Genomic DNA, 21,302 nt, shown 5'->3' with positions numbered 1-21,302 from the left:
AAATAAATGGAGGGACATACCATGTTCAAGGAATAGAAGATTTAGTACTGTTAAGATGTACCTTCTTCCCAAATTGATCTTTGGATTCAACATAATCCCAATGAAAAGGCCAGCAGATTATATGTAGTTTTTTAAGGAACCTCCATACTGTTCTCCATAGTGGCTGTATCAATTTACATTCCCACCAACAGTGCAAGAGTGTTCCCTTTTCTCCACACCCTCTCCAGCATTTATTCCTTGTAGATTATTGATGATGGCCATTCTGAGCGGTGTGAGATTATATCTCATTGTAGTTTTGATTTGCATTTCTCTAATGACTAATGATATTGAGCATTCTTTCATGTGTTTGTTGGCAATCTGTATATCTTCTTTGGAGAAGTGTCTTTTCGGGTCTTCTGTCCATTTTTGGATTGGGTTGTTTGTTTTTTTGTTATTGAGCTGCTTGTAAATTTTGGAGATTAATCCTTTGTCACTTGCTTCATTTGCAAATATTTTCTCCCATTCTGAGGGTTTTCTTTTGGTCTTGTCTATGGTTTCCTTTCCTATGCAAAAGCTTTGAAGTTTCATTAGGTCCCATTTGTTTATTTTTGTTTTTATTTCCATTTCTCTAGGAGGTGGGTCAAAAAGGATCTTGCTGTGATTTATGTCATAGAGTGTTCTGCCTATGTTTTCCTCTCAGAGTTTGATAGTGTCTGGCCTTACATTTAGGGCTTTAATCCATTTTGAGCTTATTTTTGTGTATGATTTTAGAGAATGCTCTAATCTCATACTTTTACATGTAACTCTCCAGTTTTCCCAGCACCACTTATTGAAGAGGCTGTCTTTTCTCCACTGTATATTCTTGCCTCTATCAAAGATAAGGTGACCATATGTGTGTGGGTTTATCTCTGGGCTTTCTATCCTGTTCCATTGATCTATATTTCTGTTTTTGTGCCAGTACCATACTGTCTTGATTACTGTACCTTTGTAGTATAGTCTGAAGGCATGGAGCCTGATTCCTCCAGCTCCGTTTTTTGTTCTCAAGATTTCTTTGGCTATTCGGGGTCTTTTGTGTTTCCATACAAATTGTGAAATTTTTTGTTCTAGTTCTGTGAAAAATGCCAGTGGTACTTTGATAGGGATTGCACTGAATCTGTAGATTGCTTTGGGCAGTAGAGTCATTTTCACAATGTTGATTCTTCCAATCCAAGAACATGGTATATCTCTCCATCTATTTGTATCATCTTTAATTTCTTTCATCAGTGTCTTATAATTTTCTGTATACAGGTCTTTTATCTCCTTAGGGAGGTTTATTCCTAGATATTTTATTCTTTTTGTTGCAGTGGTAAATGGGAGTGTTTTCTTGATTTCACTTTCAGATTTTTCATAATTAGTGTATAGGAATGCCAGAGATTTCTGTGCATTAGTTTTGAATCCTGCTATTCACCAAATGCATTGATTAGCTCTAGTAGTTTTCTGGTAGCATCTTTAGGATTCTCTATGTAGAGTATCATGTCATCTGCAAACAGTGACAGCTTTACTTCTTCTTTTCCGATTTGGATTCCTTTTATTTTCCTTCTCTGATTGCTGTGGCTAAAACTTCCAAAATTATGTTGAATAACAGTGATGAGAGTGGGCAACCTTGTCTTGTTCCTGATCTTAGTGGAAATGGTTTCAGTTTTTCACCATTGAGGATGATGTTGGCTGTGGGTTTGTCATATATGGCCTTTATTATGTTGAGGCAAGTTCCCTCTATGCCTGCTTTCTGGAGGGTTTTTATCATAAATGGGTGTTGAATTTTGTCAAAAGCTTTCTCTGCATCTATTGAGATGATCATATAGTTTTTCTCCTTCAATTTGTTAATATGGTTTATCACATTGATAGATTTGCGTATATTGAAGAATCCTTGCATTCCTGGAATAAACCCCACTTGATCATGGTGTATGATCCTTTAAATGTGCTGTTGGATTCTGTTTGCTAGTATTTTGTTGAGGATTTTGTTGAGTGCCTGTGTTCTGGTGTGTAGGTCCATGTCTGGTGGTGTGTTTTGGGTGTCCTTGGCCTTATTATGATTTTAGGCAGCCTCTCTGCTAATGGGCGGGGTTGTGTTCCTGTCTTGCTAGTTGTTTGGCATAGGGTGTCCAGCACTGTAGCTTGCTGGTCGTTGAGTGCTGGTGTTAAGATGGAGATCTCTGGGAGATTTTTGCCGTTTGATATTACGTGGATCAGGGAGGTCTCTTGTGGACCAGTGTGCTGAATTTGGCTCTCCCACCTCAGAAGCCCAGCCCTGACACCTGGCTGGAGCACCAAGAGCCCTTCATCCACATGGCTTAGAATAAAAGGGAGAAAAAGTCAAAAGAAAGAAAGCAAGAGAATAAAATAAAAGTAAGATAAAATAAAGTTATTAAAATAAAAAATAATTGTTAAGAAAAAAGTTTTTTAAAAACAAAAATATGAAACAACGGACGGACAGAACGCTAGGACAAATGGTGACAGCAAAGCTATACAGACAAGATCTCACACAGAAGCATACACATACACACAAACAGAGGAAAAGGGGGGAAAATAATATATCTTGCTCTCAAAGTCCACCTCCTCAATTTGGGATGATTCGTTGTCTATTCAGGTATTCCACAGATGCAGGGTCCATCAAGTTGATTGTGGAGCTTTAATCCGCTGCTCCTGAGGCTGCTGGGAGAGATTTCTCTTTCTCTTCTTTGTTCTCACAGCTCCCAGGTTCTCAGCTTTGGATCTGGCCCCGTCTCTGCGTGTAGGTCGCCGGAGGGCATCTGTTCTTCGCTCAGACAGGACGGGGTTAAAGAGGCCGCTGATTCGGGGGCTCTGGCTCACTCAGGCCGAGGGGAGGGAGGGGTACAGAGTGCGGGGTGGGCCTGCGGCAGCAGAGGCTGGCATGACATTGCACCAGCCTGAGGCACGCCATGCGTTCTCCCGGGGAAGTTGTCCCTGGATCACGGAACCCTGCCATTGGCGGGCTGCACAGGCTCCCGGGAGGGGAGGTGTGGAGAGTGACCTGTGCTCGCACACAGGCTTCTTGGTGGCGGCAGCAGCAGCCTTAGCGTCTCATGCCCGTCTCTGCCGCGGCTCGCGCCCGTCTCTGGAGCTCCTTTAAGCAGCGCTCTTAATCCCCTCTCCTCGCACACTAGGAAACAAAGAGGCAAGAGAAAGTCTCTTGCCTCCTCGGCAGCTCCAGACTTTTTCCCGGACTGCCTCCCGGCTAGTCGTGGCGCACTAACCCCTGCAGGCTGTGTTCACGCCGCCAACCCCAGTCCTCTCCCTGCGCGCTCCGACTTAAGCCCGAGCCTCAGCTCCCAGCCCTGCCCGCCCCGGCGGGGGAGCAGACAAGCCTCTCGGGCTGGTGAGTGCCTGTCGGCCCTGATCCTCTGTGCGGGAATCTCTCCACTTTGCCCTCCGCACCCCTGTTGCTGTGCTCTCCTCTGTGGCCCCAAAGCTTCCCCCCTCCGCCACCCTCAGTCTCTGCCCGTGAAGGGCCTTCCTAGTGTGTGGAAACCTTTCCTCCTTCACAGCTCCCTCCCACTGGTGCAGGTCCCGTCCCTATTCTTTTGTCTCTGTTTATTCTTTTTTCTTTTCCCCTACCCAGGTACGTGGGGACTTTCTTGCCTTTTGGGAGGACTGAGGTCTTCTGCTAGCTTTCAGTAGGTGTTCTGTAGGAGTTGTTCCACGTGTAGATGTATTTCTGATGTATCTGTGGGGAGGAAGGTGATCTCCACGTCGTACTCTTCCGCCATCTTCCTCAACTCCAAAATTGCTATTTATGTTAACATATCATGGGTTTATTATTGTTACGTTTAAATTAGTTATTACATTTTTTAAAAATTTCTCAGTTATAATTTATAAGATGGTAATGTGGATAGATATAACTATATATAATCAGAAGTTCCCTGGGATTCCCACTAAGAGTATAAAGGGGTCCTAAATTCTAAAAGTTAGAGAACTACTGGTGTATCTTATCCTACTGCGTGTGTGTGTATATATGTTTAGATGTGTGGGGTTGGGAGGTGGGGTAGCGAAGCACATGCCTTAGAGCAGCAGGGTGGAGGTGCTGCTGGAGTGGGAGATGGGAGGTGGCTTCGCTTCTCAGACAACATTAGAGGTCGTTTGCCAGTAAAGAACCAACTTTTTGTTGTGGACTTTTCTTTCTTTGCTTAAAAAGAGAAACCAACCTGCAGTCATATTTCTCTATGATGCATAGCTTGTTGCAAGTAGATCATGGTGTAACAGCTAAATCACAGGTGGAGAACATAAGAGTATGTTTTGCAGTGACAGTGAACACAGACAGTGGAAGCCACAGAAACCAAGATGTGCCTGTGTTATGTATGCAGCATTTTTTTCTTCCAGATACCTCTTCTGCAATCGCAGAAATCTCACTTTCTGCATATCCAACATCTTTTGTTGTCCATTATTTAAAAATGGAAGGTGGGACTGAGATTTAGAACTAAAAATGGATGATGGGGCAGAAGCTAGAGGAGGAATAGAGGATGTTGGATTACAGCCTTGAAGAGAGAGGGTGAGGAAAAGTAAAATTGCTCTCAGAGACCACTCATGCTGTGAGCTGGGCTTCTGAGTCAATGGAGAGACATTTGGGAGGCGGGAGTCACCATAAAATTAGAAAGGTATTGATTGTGTGACTGAAAATCCAGAAACTGAAGGGCAAAACAGACATGCCTCTTATTAGGCATATGGTCTACAATGAAGCAAAATGAATTTCAAAGCATCTTATTGAAATTGTGGAAGAGGGAGATATTTTTAAAGTTTTTCTAGTGGTCAGGGCATAATACGAGGCAATGAATTATAAGTATTCATTTAAATGTGTATAAAATGTCACTGCTGTTCTCTTCATTTGGTGGGATGCGCTTGTTGCTTTAATTTAGTGAATGTAAATATAGTTAGAGAGGGCTTCCATAAACATTTTCTCTGAACGTGGTGTTCTCTCGGCCTATAAATATGCCTTGCCTATCATGTCTTAAGTTCCTCATCAGTAAATTCTCCTCCCATGGAGGCTTTCAGGAACTTAAGACATGGGAACGTTCTGATACAATATACACTCTGGCTACTGGATGGTGGAAGTAGAGTGGAAGGGTGGAGAATCATATCAAATGCTATGGAAGGGTCCAGAAGTATGCAACTCTAGAGAGTATAAGCAGTGTATGTCTATTTAAGTTTGAAAATGATTTTTAAAACCTCTGTGTAACTCTTTTAGCATTTTTTAATGCCTCCTGTTAATAACACACTGTTTTAGCCCTGCCTGAGAAATATGAAGAGCTGCTACAATCCTGGTTGTTTTCTTTCAGCTCCTGAGGACCATGTCTGTGCCCAAGGGTAGAGTTTTGGATAAAAACCTTGATGAGGAAGGGCTTGAAAGTGGAGACTGCGGCGATGATGAAGATGAGTGTATCGGAGGCTCTGGTGATGGAATGATGAAAGTGAAGAACCAGCTCCGCTTCCTTGCAGGTAACTGACTAGTGCTGGCTCAAATCTGAGCTAAAATGGTGATGCTTAGGAATTAAATACCAATTGAATCTGCTCTCTATAACTCCCCTAAAATCTCTGCAACACACAATGCCATCAGTTCTTCAAGGAAAGACTACACTCTAGAAAATGAAGTTTTCAGGCATCCTTTTCTTTTAAATCTCTGGACCTGGGTAGAGGGTAACTTCCTGTTTCTCATTGTCTAAAATGAACTGCCCTAAATCAGTTGGCTCTGTTTCCTATTGGAGATTTCCTTGGTTCTTCTCAGTTATAAAAAGAGATGAAAAAAGAAATGCAATCTTGAGAGTCTGGTGAAAACTAATGATGGGGTAACTTTCAAAGGAAAAGACATTAGCTGACCCTCTCTTTTTAAAATGTCATATTTGGTTTTTTTCCCACAAGTAGTGTAACACTGATAGGCTATGACACATAACTGCACGGCTAGGTGAAAACAAATAGAAGAAAAATAGCTGATGCTGTCAAGAAGGCAAAACAACCACAAAAAAAAATATTCCCTCACAAGTCACATTTGTATCGATTAGCCCAATTTACAAAATACTTTTGTATGGATAGGTGTTCGTGTTTCCATTTTACAGATAAGAAGACTGGGGCTCAGAGAAGAAATGAGATTCATCTAAATGGCAGAGCTGGAAATCTAACTTGGGTCTTAAGACTTCCAGTGTCATGCTCTTCCTTCTGCAATGCACAGCCTTCTCCTTGAAATCCTGTTGCCCATGACCTCTGAGACCCTGCAAGCTCCTCTTTCTTTTTCAACCTCTTTCCTTCACTAGTTCTTTCTAATCCTACCTGAAACTGGGTCTCTCCTTAAGCCTCTATCTTTTCTCTCTTTTCCAGAGAAAACACAGATCTTATCCATTTTGGCAGTTTCAATTTTTTTTATGATTTCTGTAAGTTCTTTTTCTTTGTTTCCTCCATTCTGGCAAACAAAAATCTAGCATGAAATCTGCCCTCTTGACAAACTTTTAAGTGTACAGTATTGTTAATAATATGCAGATTGTACGGCAGATCTCCAGAACTTTTCCATTTTGTATGACTGAAATTCTGTCCCCATTAAACACTAACTCCCCTTTCCCCCTCCCTCAAACCCTGGCACCATCATTTTGCTTTCTGCATCTGTGAGTTTGGCTACTTCATCTAAGTGGAATCATGTAGCCCTTCTGAGACTGGCTTATTTCACTTAGCGTAATGTCCTCAAGGTTCATCCATGTTGTAGCATATGACTACAGGATTTCCTTCTTTCTTAATGCTGAATAATATTCCACTACATGTATGCACCACGATTTCTTTATCCATTTAGCCATCAATGGACATTTAGGTTGTTTCTACCTCTTGGCTGTTGTGGATAATGCTGCAGTGAGCATTCTTTAACTATTATACCACTATGGGGATAATTCATAAAATCATTACCTCCAATCTTAACTGCTCTCCTGAGCCCCCATCCCACATCTCCAGCTGCTTACTAGTCATTTCTTCCTGGCTTTCCCACCATTACCCCCAGCTCTATGTGTCAGAAATCAAACGTATCAACAGACCATCCAAACTGGCTCCTCCCTTAATATCCTTATTTTTCTAATGCCACTACCATTCTCCCAGTCGCTGAGGCTTAAGACTGAAGTTGTCTTTGACTCTTCTCCCTTGCCCTTCATATATAGTTGGGCACCAAATCACTGTAGATGATCTGTAATTTTTTTTCTGCTTATCTCACTGTTTCCTTTCTATCCCCCTTTCACCCCCCTGCATATGCTATTTCAGTCACATCTTAAGTGGTCTCCAGTCTTCTAGGCTAAGACAGGAGTATTGAGAGCCTTAGGCTAGCAGATTAGAGAACAAAGAATCAGAGACCCAGGCAGAAGATTCCACCAAATTTACCTTGTACAGCTGCCAGGTTAATCTTTCTAAAGCATCTCCGACCACTCCCTAGCTCAGCTACCTTCATCCTGTCCCCACTGCCTGGAGGATAATGCTCAGACTCCTTAGCAGAGTTCTGAGGGCCTTCTGGTCTGGCCTAAAGTATCCTTTCGGCTTCATTTCCCATCAGTAGCCCCACAGGAACCCTGCACTTTGGCAAGAACAACCATACTCACGCCCCATGAGCAAGAGTAGACATACTGGGCTTCCCTGGGGGTGCAGTGGTTGAGAGTCTGCCTGCCGATGCAGGGGACACGGGTTCGTGCCCCGGTCCGGGAAGATCCCACGTGCCGCAGAGCAGCTGGGCCCGTGAGCCATGGCCGCTGAGCCTGCGCGTCCAGAGCCTGTGCTCCGCAACGGGAGAGGCCACAACAGTGAGAGGCCCATGTACTGCAAAAAAAGAGTAGACATACTGTTTTTATCTGTCTTCATAGAGTTGCCCACCTTTTTTTTTTTATATAGATACCCCTCTTTTATTTTTTCTTAAATTACACCCATCCCTAAAAGTACATTTCAAGTATGATGCAGTGAAAAAAAATAGGTTTAGGGGTAGAATAAATTTGTATTTGAATTCTGGCTCTATTCCTTATGAGCTAGCAGGACCTGGGTCGGTTCTTAGCCTCTTATCTAAGTCTGCATTCCCTCATCCATCATAGTGGGGATCATTACCCCAACTTCATAGGACTATTTCAGGATCAAATCGAGGGGGAAAGTTTGTAAGGCATCTAACCCATTATCTGGAACATACTAGGTGCTCCATAATTATTAGTTTCCTTCAATGAAGTCTTTCACAACCATCTCAGTCTACAGTTATCTCTGTCCTCTGAATTACTAAAACAAATTCTACCAGTGCTTTCAAGAAATAGTCTGCAGTGGCTCCCAAGTTCCATTCCTAGGGCATAACATGATCACTCAGAGCCTGGCATCCCATAAAAAGAATGTTGAATAAGCATAATACGTAAAAATAATAGAAGCTTATGTTTATTGGTCACTTACCATGCTGCAAGCACTGTGCCGGGACTTTCCAGGCACTGCCTCATGTCATTTTCACAACATCACTATTATTGTTCCCACTTTACAGATGAGAAAACTGATACTGGAAGAGGTAGAGTAATTTGCTTAAGGTCATGCAGTGGCTAAGGTCGAGAGTTAGGATTCAGATTTCAGAGGCCACTCTTTGGACAAATCTGCTTTGCTGCCCCCAAAAGCTTTTGGTCATCTAAAGGTTGCCCAGATGGTTTAGCAAACTCGTAACTGGTCTCCACGCTGACCCCTAGTACATACCACTTTCTCCAAAAGTCCCTGCTTATCCCTTCTCTTGCTTTCCTGCCTATAAGCCACTTCCCTATCCATTTCAAAACACGATTCCACAGTTCCATGGTGACTTAACTTTTTAAAACAGTGTTTGGTCTGGGACCTTGTCAAGGGCCTTTTCAAAATCTGAATAGATTACATCCACTGGTTTCCCTTTGTCCAAATGCACATTTATCCTCTCAATTCTAGTCAATTAGTTAGGCGTGATTACCCTAAGTGCTTTGTAAACTGTAAAACGCTACACAAATGGTGGTTAATTTAATTTACGGGAAAAATGATGCCTTACTCCCAATAGGTTACACTTGCCTAACATGTTCAGTGATCCTACCAGCCTGGAGTTCCTTGAGTCCCCTTTGAAATGCTTCTCACGGAGAGGAGACTCGTTGGCAATCTGCCAGGCTCGTGGCACAATAGTTATTCGGAATAACAAGCTATACACTTCGGTCAGCTGTTACACAGTTTTACCCAAAATCTGGGTAGATGCCACCTGGTCCTGGTGATTCATCAACATCCACTTAGTCCACTAGACTTGGAACACTGTGTGCGTTTACCGCCATCTCATTTAGAACATCCAAATTCCTTCCTCCGAAAGACAACTTGAAAATAAAAAACAAGGCTCAGAGTATGTTCAGGCTCTCTTCTATCTCCCTTTTGTCCCTCAGCAGTTCTTTTGCACTCTACGCAGCCAGGTCCTACTGGCTGGCTTCCCCGGCTCACTTCTTCCCATCTTTTGTTGCACTGGATGAAGTGCAGGTCACCGAGGTTCTATTCTTGGCTTTGCTTCTAAGTCCCATGTATCCCGGGGCAAGCCCCTTCCTCTCTTTAGAAGTCAGTTTCTCCATTTGTAAAATGAAGAGGATGCCCAGACATCTCTCGCCGGCCATTCTCGTGCCAGCAGTCTGTGATAATGTTCATTTATTTGGCTTTAGTCCCTGGCAAGGTGCTTATTGGAGTCTTTTGGGGACACCTTCTTCTGACCTTGCAGGTTCCCTGTTTTCTTCTCCTGAGCTATTTTTACACGTGAAAAAATATCTTATTTTCCCTACTCTGGCTCCTTTGACTTTTCCAGTCAAAGAAGCCAGGCTTCTTACCAAGGGCCCTCAGCACACTTGTATGCCAGGATGCTCATAAGAAGTTCTAAGTAGTTTCCAGGCCATCTGGGCTATATTCACTTTTGAAAGTCTTCATCCTGAAGTTCCCCAAGTGCTCTCTTTTTCTATAATTCTTATTTCTATACTTAGAGTCTGACCCTTCTTTCTGATTGTTGAATTTAATTGCTGCTGAGATGACCATTAGACGATGTCTTCTTACCCACAGTTACAGCTTGACCTATTCCTTTCACTTCTCAGAACGAGGCTAATATGCTTCCCTTTTGGTGGGTTATTTCCTTTCTCTCAGCCTGTTTCATAGGGTTGTGGCCATTAAATAAAATAATCCATGCAAAGCCATTGGAACAGTGCCCGGCACCTAGTGAGCACTGAAAAAATGCTGTCTACTATTAAAGCAACTGGTCTGTTGCTGTTCCTGCCGACCTATGGGCGCTCCAAGAGCCAGCAGATACAGATTAGAATTAATCGCCTTGGTTTTTTGTTTAAGACTCATAAAAAGCAACTAAAACCAGGTAACCAACGTTCAGCAACATCCCCTTACCCCTTGCCATTCCAAATGGGGTCCGTGGAGCAGCAGCTTGCTAGAAATGCAGATCTCAGGCCCCACGTCAAGACCTACTGAATCCTAAGGTCATGTTAACAAGATCCCTAGGTGATTTGTTTATAGTCGTTACCACCTTCTAACTGAGCTCTTTTGACCTTTAGGCTTAATCCTTGAAGCATCGAAGAAGCCACTAACCTGCCCCCACGGTGGGCTACGTATTCTAGGAAGTATAAAATAGGCCCAAGACTCGTCATCCCTGTGATAGATTAGGTCCCTTGGGTTCTAGTCATCCCTGTGATAGATTAGTACACTTGGGTTCTAGTCGTAGCGTATTTGCTAACAGTAGGACCTTGAGCAAGTTATATAGCCGCCCTGAGCCTCAGTTTCTCCAGCTGTAAAATGGGAATAGTCATCCTTACCTACCTCAGTGAGTTTTTGTGAAAGTCAAATGCGATAATGAGTGTGAAAGTGCTTTTGTAACCTGTGCAGCTCTACAAATATTTATAACAACCATAAAACTGTTGTTACTATTCCAGAGTCTCTGGAAGCTCTTTGGCTCTTTCAGCAACCTTAGTTCGGCATGTATTTTCTGCAGAGACTGAATTTAGCCCATGAGTTATAAAACGCTTACACTGAACACACATGTTCGGACTCCCTTCCAAAGATAGATCATCCATGATGGACCTGGTGTGATAAGCTGACTGTTTTGTTGCCAGGTTGCCATCAGCATTGTCCCAGTTTTTGGCCTTGTCAAAGCTCTTATTGTAAGCCATTGGGGAAGCTGGCTACTCCCAGTGCTTTGGCTGGGGCTGATCCCTGAGAAGCTTTGCAAGCTCTGGCCATGTGTCCCTGGCCAAGACATGATGATTAAGCATCTGAAGCATGTGCCGCCTCTCTGCCAAGTCTCACCCACACAGAAACACACACGCCCATGCGCACACATGCACACGTGCGCACACTCTTGTAGGCGTGCACACCTGCACGCCTACTGTTGGAAACACATTTTGAAATATACACTCACAGAACAACTACCAGCAAGAAATACCTATGTCAGAGACATCTGTGTTACCAATCCCACACCCCTGTCCTCCCTGGACCTGTTCCTGCTCCAGCCTGTGTTATGCTGTGGGTACAGCCAGAGCATGCTGGCGAGCCTAACGTCTTTATGGCAACGAGTCAGAAAACAAAGATATTCTTGTCTCAAGCTGGGCCAAAGAATGGATACTGCGAAAGCCTATTTCTTTGGCTGAGGAAAGCGGAAACAGACTATAGAAGACCGAAACATTCCTTGTTGCTGCATGGGAATAAGAGGGGCTTCAGGGCTTCCCTGGTGGCGCAGTGGTTGGGAGTCCGCCTGCAGATGCAGGGGACACGGGTTCGTGCCCCGGTCCGGGAAGATCCCACATGCCGCGGAGCGGCTGGGCCCGTGAGCCATGGCCGCTGAGCCTGCGCGTCCGGAGCCTGTGCTCCGCAACGGGAGAGGCCACAGCAGTGAGAGGCCCGCGTACCGCAAAAAAACAAGAGGGGCTTCAGCTGGTTGGTGGCAGGGTAAGGAGGACAGTTCATGAAACACGTCTTGGGCTTAGGACTTGAACCAATACTAAAACCAAATGGCTGTTTCTTGCCATATTAAACAAACGTTTCTTGTGGAAACGTTTGCCCGCAAGAAACTTTCGGTCTCTCCGTGTCAGTGTGAGGACTGAACAGAGAAAACTTGTCACTTGTTCCTTGTCTGGGAGTGAGGGTGAAGGTGAAATCCAGGTCTAGGTAGGCCCTTCTGGCCATTCTTTTCTGTCATGCCCAGCTGTTGGGAGGGACAGCAGCTGTGTGCTTCCCCGCACCAGTCACCCGTGCGCAGCAGTTCTGGAGTGAAGCCATGAAGTCTTCACAGCTGTGGCCCAGGAGTCTCTGCACCCAGTATTACCTCCGTACAGTTACTTTACAGTCTGGAGGCGAAAAAACAATGACTCCCCAAAAGCAGAGATTAGAAAATATTTTTTAAGCCAGTGACTTTTATTCTTTTTCTTTTTTTAGTGGGTCAAATGTAACCTTATATTTCTGTTCCTAACATGCTTGTGCACATAGAAGAGAGGAAGGACACTTCAGTGGCTTAACTGTTCTTCTGAATTGTCAGATCAAACTCTCACAAATGTGGGCTGGTAGTCACACGTTTTAATAAATTCACTAATGGGCTGGTTTGGTGAAAAGGGTAAGATCAATGGAGGAACTCTCTGATGGGCCTTTTATCATGGGTGGCATCTGCAACATTTTCATGCTTTAGAACAAAACATATTGCCTGCTGAAGAATGAGTAGAAGGTTTGTAGGAGAATGAAATGTCCTGGGGTTTTTTAATGGGAAAGTTATTGAGTCCTGTTCGGAGCTCAAAATACATGTGGATACAGTAATATATCTATTTATACTTCCCTGCTGGTAGCAAGTCCAGGAATAGAGTATGGCAGTTTTCCCAAAATGTATTCCATCCCACTTCCTTTGCACTCCTTGGAAACCCACCGTCAGATCTTTGGCACTTATGTTGAAGGTTGTTTCCCACTAAGTAACCCATCTCTGAATTTCTCAGGCAAGATCTTGTAGTGACTCCCTCCACCCGTCTTTCTTGGGATATCAGTCCCTCAAACATGAGACCTCAGTGTAAGGGGACCCTATGTCATTCACACTGGGAGGTAGATCCCATCTGATGGGTGAACAGGGTACGGTCCTACACTTAGGCCGCTGAAGCTTGAGACATAACAGGAAGGAAGGGCATCTCATCTGCAGGGTCAAAGAAACTGAGTCTCAGTTCTGCTTCTGTTACTTCCCAGTGTTGGCCTTGGACAAAGTCACTCAACTCCTCTGAGCCTCATATTCCTCATATGCAAAAATAATGATAAAATATTTCCTGACCTGCCCACTTCATAAGTTGTTGAATGAAACACACATGATAATGGATATAAAAGTACTTTGTAAAAAGAGGACTTTGTAAACTGTAAAGAAGTTACCCACTTAGAGTAATATTATTAATATTATTTAGTACCACTGGGTTATAAGTTAATTTTATTCACCAAAAGCCTGCAGCTAAAATTATACGTTAAATTCTCGATGTTCTGGCCAACAAATTTCACTATAATGTGCTCCCTCTTTTTCATCCCCAAGGTGGCATTTTCAGTTACTCATTAACTTGTTTTTAGCCCAGTGAGAAGGTATTTAAACAATGACAAATATGTCTGCTGAGTTGTGCAAATAACCAGTCACAAAAGTAGTAGTCACCTACATCTTGAAAGAATCTCAGCTAGTTATGTTTTGTTTTCTTTGGTGTTAACGGGGCAGTGAGGGCAGGGGTAGACAACAAGTTGGGGAGGGTCAAGAAATGGGGCCCCTGATGCTTTCCATTCTCTCTTGCTCTTAGCCAGAAGCAATCTGCTCTCATGCCTTGATCTTTTCTTTTAGAGATCAAATGCCATAGGGAAGCTGAAGGAAGCAAAGCTCACTATAATAGCACTTTTCTCCCAGACACAGACCAGGTGGTCCTGGCTAATAGATTGACAAGACAGCCATTCCCACCTCACCCCAGAGCTTTGTGTAGTTCCCGTGGCTCACAAAGAGGGATTTAGATGCAAGCTTTCACAGTGATATCACCTGCCAGTTGAGTAAGTTTACCCAGAAAGGGGCCATCCCCACGCCTTAGTGTTGACCAGGGAATTACTTCAGGTAAGCTGGTGATAGATGAGAGTAAGGAAAGGTAAAAAGCTTTCTATAAAGTTACCATCACTTGAGGTGCTTTAGGGAGTTTGTTTCTTACTATTTGCAAGGACATATGCTGGGGTTCACTTTTGTAGGTCTACTGCCTTCTGATGCTTCCCGTCTGAGCCATTAGGCTGTGAGGCTTTCATCAGGGGTAATGCTATATAATGCCTATACTCGTCGATAGAACTTCCGCATAAACTCTAAGAATTGGGGGAGTGTTAGGGATAGTGTGAGTAATTTGTGACCATTGTATTATATTTTGTAATCAGTTTTCAAATTAAAAGGCAGCAATGGACTGTATGAATGTGGCTAAATGGTGCGATTGATTTCCTCTGGATGAAGCCATGTCTGCCAGTTTAGCGACAGCCTCAACTAATTGCCGTAATCTAGTGTGGCTAGAAAGGAATAGGAGGGAGAGGTTCAACGCTCACTGGTGGAGAAGGAGAGGCAGAGCCAGCAGGAAGGCGGCAAGCCCAAAGCCTCTGGCTGAGCTGCCACATAGAAGTGAAGGGATCTTCACTTCATCCCCAAGGGATCTGGGAGCACCAGCTTGTGTGCCCTCCAATGGGAAGTGCTCCCTGCAAGAAGAAATGTCACAGCAGAAAGAGAGAAAGATGTGATGTCTAATTAAACCTGTGTGATGGCCCTGCGTTCCCCTGACGAACAGTGGCCTCTTGACGGAGCCAAATCGGAGGATCCCAGGGTAACAAGGAACCATGAGCCTGCAGAACAAGACAGAAGCTGAAAGCGCGTGGTATGCACAGTCCCTGTGGCTGCAGGTGGAGATCAGATATGAAGCCAGGCTGAGGTCCTACTTTGAGAGGAGGAGGGACTCAGAGCCATCGGATGCCTTACAATCACTGACCTTCCACAGAACCCCTGAAACTACACATATGCACACGCCCATGTGTGCACACATGTTATCAAGTCTTTTTCCAATTCAGACAAGGCTGTCTGTTAACTTTGTTAATATGGCAGAAAGAATAGAGGTACAGCCATCATCTCTTTCTCCCCCTTATTTGCCAAGGAGATTTCCAATTTGCTTTGGTAGGAATGAAGTTACTGGCAAGTTTTTGTTTTGTTAGTCTTTTTGAAAGGAAATCTTGTTATAGAGGCTGCCTACGTACACACCCGGGTAAGAGATGTTTAATGATCCAGAAAAATGATCCATAGCACTTGTGGTTCTTAATGTTTCTAAATATACTTACTGATTTTTTAAATATTTTGGATCTTTTGGGATTTTTTTTTTTTTTTACAATCCTAATGGGTACGGGTGATGGTAAATAAACCTTTAAAGATGAGAACGGGACTACCAGCGCGGACAGAATCTCTTAATTTGTAGCTCATTGGTGGACTTAAGCAGTAATGTAATTACCAAGTAAATAAAAATGGAGTAGAGGCTACTCTACAAATTCTGGTGTCTGGGAATAGTCTATTTTAGAGCAGCAGGCAATCTCATTAGCACCTTCAGGATGGCTTTCAGTATGAAGTGGTTTCCTTGATTAATGATGATCTCCTCAGAGTGTAGAAAGCAAGTCTTTGTCATCTTACGCATACACTTATCAGCTCTCAGTCACCAACCTCTGCTTCCTTCTCCTGCCTTGCCCCACGACTGTCACTTAGTAGATGTTTGATAAATACCTCAGTTATCCATGTGCAATGTTCACTCGTCAGCATTTGCTTCCTTTTGCCTCCTATTTGGTAGCTTTCACCCTCACTGCTCCTTTCATTAGCTTCCTCAAAGTATCTTTCAACCTCTAGCGGTGGAAATTGTGAGCAAAGAGATGTGAGAGCCCTGTTCCAGTCAACAGAGGGGTAGGGGCTCCTGTGAGGGGTAGGACACGCTGGGTGAGACATTGTGTGTCTGTAGCCTAGAGTGCATCCTGCAGGTAGTGAGCAGGATAGTGAAGAATCTGGAAACAGGGTCAGTGGAAGGACACTGAAAGAAAAGTCACGATGTTCAGTCTATACAAGAGGAGAATTAGGGAGAGGTGAATGTTGTCTTCTACTAGTTAGAGGTCTTGCACATGGAAGATGAGGGAAGATCTGGAGCCAATACATGGAATTTTTTTCATTTTTAAAATTTATTTATTGATCGATTGACTTTTGGCCGCGTTGGGTCTTCGTTGCTGCACGCGGGCTTTCTCTAGTTGCAGCGAGCGGGGGCCACGCCTCGTTGCAGTGCATGGGCTTCTCGTTGCTGTGGCCTCTCCCTCTGCGGAGCACGGGCTCTAGGCGCACAGGCTTCAGTAGGTGTGGCTCGTGGGCTCAGTAGTTGTGGCTCACGGGCTCTAGAGCGCAGGCTCAGTAACTGTGGCGCATGGGCCCAGCTGCTCCTTGGCATGTGGGATCTTCCCGGATCAGGGCTCGAACCCATGGCCCCCGCATCGGCAGGCGGATTCTTAACCACTGTGCCACCAGGGAAGTCCCTAGATTTTTTTTTATTAATTTTTATTGGAGTACGGTTGCTTCATAATGTTTTGTTAGCCTCCACTGCACAACGAAATGAATCAGCCATACACACACAGATAAGTCCAAAAGTCCCCTCCCTTTTGGACTTCCCTCCCATTTAGGTTACCACAGTGCATTAGGTAGAGTTCCCTGTGCTGTACAGTATGTTCCCATCGGCTGTCTATTTTATACATAGTATCTATAATGTATATGTGTCATTTCCAGTCTCCCAGTTCCTCCCACCCCACCCCTTGGAACCAATACATGAAATTTATAAGGGAGATATATTTTGACTGACAAAAGGATGAACTTTCCACCCTTAAAGCAATTCCTCAGTGGAATGAATTCCTCTAGGAAACAATCAGCTTCCTGACTCTGGAGCTATTTGACTAGAGAGTAAGTAACCATATATCAGAAAGACTATCTGGGTAGGGGTGGAGTGGGGTGTCAGAGAGTGGATAGATACCTCCATCATGGGCTCTTGACTTCCATGGTACTGAATGGCTCTGAGATGCTGTGGTTTTATGATGCAAACATGTAAGTAGAGCAAAAGAGAACCAAGATGGTGGAGCAAACCAATGGGGCAATTTCTCAGGCTCCGGGAAGGAAAGAGGGGTGTAGAAGAGATTCTTTGGTTGTATTTGAGTACCTGTCACCAATTATGATTTTCTACAGCTATTTTCCTAAGCAAATGGATCCTTACGAATGGCACACTTTTCCAGGGAGCAGTTCTTTGCAACATCCTGTCCGTCACTCACAGCCTCTAGATTTGTTTCACTACTATGAGAATCCAGTTCTCATTTCTCCCCAGTTATTTCCAGGCTTGTGGCCTTCCTGTCCCTGTGTTAGAAAAGCAAACTGGAATACAGTCCCTCCTCCAGCTACAAGTCTTTAGCCCTAATGGCTGAATGGTCAATATCAAGGATGTCCAGTCCACCCTTACCTCCTCCACCACTCTCTCCCTTCCAACTCTGGCCTCACAGAATAGACCAGTGCATCTCAAGTTATCTAGTGAAGGACTGGAGTGTTTTTGTGTTGGTTTTTTGTTGTTGTTGCAGTTGTTGTTCCTCCCAACTCTGTCATGGACCAGTACTTTTGTAACATACAATAAAAATGAATTACCACAAAAAGGAAATGGCAAAAAGGCCTACAAAAATACAAGCCACAGTTTTTAATTATGAGACTCAACAGACCTAAAAATCTCTCTGTCAAATTGCTATAAACATTTCTAAGTGCTTACTTCAACTCCTGTACAGACTGGCAGTAAAGAGCAGAGCAGCAGAGCCCGCGCTGAGTAGGGAGGAGCAGCCTGCTCTCCGTGTCGCTGCCTTGTATCTATCCTTACCCTTGGACCCAATAGTGGAACAGATTCAAACAGCAGTCTAAATGGGGGTGAGGGCAGTGGGGTCCTGGTGCTGGCTTGCACTGGCTCACAAGAGCCAATTGTTAATTTCAGAATTTTCATGAGCCAGCTGTTAAAAATAGTCATTATTAAAAATTAAATTCTATAGATTTATAATTAAATACCTTCTGTTAAAAACAAAGAAAACATACTCAAAACTCATCACACCCTAATTATTTTAGTACATGTACTGTTATCTATGCTCTTGAGGTTATTTGTGTCTAATTGTGCCTGGGTGGTGGAAATTTTTTTTTTAACATCTTCATTGGAGTATAATTGCTTTACAAGGGTGTGTTAGTTTCTGCTTTAAAACAAAGTGAATCAGTTATACATACACATATGTTCCCATATCTCTTCCCTCTTGCGTCTCCCTCCCTCCCACCCTCCCTATCCCTCCCCTCTAGGTGGTCACAAAGCACCGAGCTGATCTCCCTGTGCTATGCGGCTGCTTCCCACTAGCTATCTATTTTACGTTTGGTAGTGTATATATGTCCGTGCCACTCTCTCACTTCATCGCAGCTTACCCTTCCCCCTCCCTGGAAATATTATATACTCTTCCCAACTCTGTGTGTAGTGTCTTCACATCGGTAGCTTGAAATCGACCATGATGGAAATACTTGCACCCCAGAAATCACCAAAAACTACAGATGGGGGCTTGACTTATTGTTTTGTGGATTGTCTAGAATCTAGACTTAAGAAAGTGATGGGAAGAAAATGTTAACAGTGCAGATTAAACTTTAAATTGCATTGTCTCTGTAGCCGTTACATTGTGAATAAATAGCACAATACTTTGAGAAACTGTTCTTCCAGTATTTGAAAACTATTGTCCCATTATCAGAAAAGTCACTCCCGTCATTGATGAAGGAGTGATGTTCCCACATACATCTTTGTCATTTCATTTTTGTCTTCCTCCTTAATGTAAACCAATATATCAAGCAGTGTTCTTGCAGGAACCACACTTGCTTGTCAGTTGCAACCCTGGTTTGGCTACAGATGCCAGAGTCTGACAAAAATCAATGAAAGCATTCTGTGAAAATCAACTGGCTTATATGGAATTTACAATAAAGAATATTGTATAGTTTTTTATTATTTGTGAATTGTATGTCCCACATCCTTTATTCCACCAAAATTTAAAATAAACTGACATGCATGCTTTTTTATTTATTTATTTATTTTGAGAGCCAGTTGTTAAACATTTAGCAGCACACCGTGGGGTGAACGGAGTACTTTGAAAGATTATTTTCCTTCCCTCATCCTTAAATGTTCTAGGCTTAAATCAGTAGCTCTTTCTAGCACAAGTGGGAGAGAATTTCTCTCTTCCAAAGTTATGCTAGCAAATGCAAGAGCCCCTCACTTTCAGTTACTCTGAAATCTAGGATTCCTTTGGAATTCCTTTGGAATCCTAGAACTGGAAACTTAACTTGGAAACTATTAACCAGATCCGTAAACTTTTTTTTTTTTCCTCAAAACCCCTTATTCCCTCTTGAGGTGGAAGGACTCCCGCTGAAATCTCTCTGCTAACCAGTGGCAATCTCTTCAGCTGCATTCCAAACCTGGATGGGAGTCTCACAGGCCAGCTCATGGGGCACCCAAGCGAGGCCCACTTTAAGAGTTGAGTCTCCCTATATCAGCCCGCATGAAGACAAATTAATACCGTGTGCTAGTATTAGCCCTGGTTTCACAGAGTGGAACTCCTAATATCAGGTTACATTTTGTTGGCTTGGTACTCACTTTTTTAACCACCAACCATATGGGCAGAGGTTGGAAGGAAAGCTAAATTTGGAACATACCCCCCACTCTCCTTTTTAACATTTCTTTCTTGTTTGTGCAGGGAGGCAACATATTACTCATACTCACATAACAGCACCAATTGCTAGAGGACTGAGGAATGAGATTCTCCCAAAATGCGGTTGGATCAGGGAATTGGAGATTTTCTATACAAGTACGCAGCAGTGCAGTCAGAACGTCTGCGCTCTGCTCCTGCAGATTTCTGAACCTGTCTGTGCACACAGCACGAGAAGACTAAATCAGTAATGAAAAGGAACCTAGGGATTTCATGTCTGTGGGCTCCTAAGTTCTTTATCATTTTTAGTCAACATCCAGAGATAGCACTTTTCTGCACTAATATCTTTCTGACTCGGGCTTTTTGGAACATGGAGCCATGAATTTCTCTCTCTGTTTAGTTTTTTCCTGCTCTAGCTTTCCTCCTCCCCACACACCACTTCATGCGGCCTGGTAGTTGGAGCAGGGAAGATGGATTTGGTTTGGGCAGTGGTAATGATTTGGGCAGTATCTGTGGAAGTCATGCACATTTCAGTCCTGGGGCTTTCTAAACCTGAATACATATGTCAACCTAAAACAGGATTTTTTAGCATCTCAAAGGAATTTAGAACCAGGTTCAGCTTAAGGAATGGAAATTAGTCTACGTGCCTTCAAGGAGAGGTTGTAGTCTTCCTGCTATGCCAACTTGAAGTCAGAAGGGCATTCTCCTTGCTGGCCCTGGATTCCAGGCAGGAATGAGGGGTCATGAAGCCAAATCCCACAGCCCAGCCTTTCTCAATCGGGCCCAGCCTCCTTCTCTAATCTTGTCTCCCACTAATCCCTATCCCACCCTGTGTTCCAACTACCTTGAATTTCTCCCTGTTCCTGAACTTGCTGTTCTGCTCTTTAAGGCCTGCCTGGACCTTGATAAATACCTGTATTTGCAACACACATAAAGCACTTAGCTCCGTGCCTGCCCCTTGGTGGGTTCTAGTAAATGGTGGCTGTTAATACTCTGCACATGCCGGTTCCTTAGTCCATAAAGGTTTCCCCTTCTCTACCTTTAAAACTCAGCTCAGATGTACTTTCCTCCCCAGTGAGTCCTTGTCCTAAGCACAGTGCTTTGTTAACCCATTATAGCAGTTACCAGTTTGAAGTCAGGTAATTCCCAGTGCCTGACACGTAACTGGTGCTCAGTAAGTTTCTGCTGCGTGGCCCTGGCCGTACCACAGTGAATAAGCACAGTACCTGCCCGTGTAAGCTTCTAGTCTAGTCAGCAGCTGTGCGCGGACAGACACTTAACTAGATAATTATAATGTAATATGGTTAAAGTACTGACTGCTGTATGCACATGGGGTTGTGGAAACACAAAGGAAAGGCTTCGTACCCAGACTGGGGTGGTCAGAAAGTGAGCTGAGTCTTCAAACAATGTGTAAGAGGCAGCTGAAAAGGGGAGGGCCTTGCAAGCCGGGAGGACAGTATGAGAAAAGACATGGAGGGTGAGAAACGGCATGGTGGTTCTGGGTACAATATGCAGCTTGGTGAGGCTACAGCAGAGAGAGG

General features: G+C 43.8%; 1 protein-coding gene across 1 annotated transcript in view; it reads left to right on the top strand.

Annotated features, from left to right (window-relative positions):
• Positions 1 to 21,302, top strand: part of GPC3 (glypican 3) — a 440,822-nt gene that overhangs the window by 370,221 nt on the left and 49,299 nt on the right. Inside the window, exon 7 of the mRNA XM_029240698.1 lies at positions 5,310 to 5,469. Within this exon, the coding sequence (XP_029096531.1) occupies positions 5,310 to 5,469 (160 nt within the window). The remainder of the gene's footprint in view (positions 1 to 5,309; positions 5,470 to 21,302) is intronic.

This window comes from Monodon monoceros, unplaced genomic scaffold (genome assembly GCF_005190385.1).
Source record: "Monodon monoceros isolate NGI ecotype Baffin Bay Population unplaced genomic scaffold, NGI_Narwhal_1 Super_Scaffold_22, whole genome shotgun sequence".
NCBI lineage: Eukaryota > Metazoa > Chordata > Mammalia > Artiodactyla > Monodontidae > Monodon > Monodon monoceros.
This window is presented reverse-complemented; position numbering and strand designations above follow the sequence as displayed.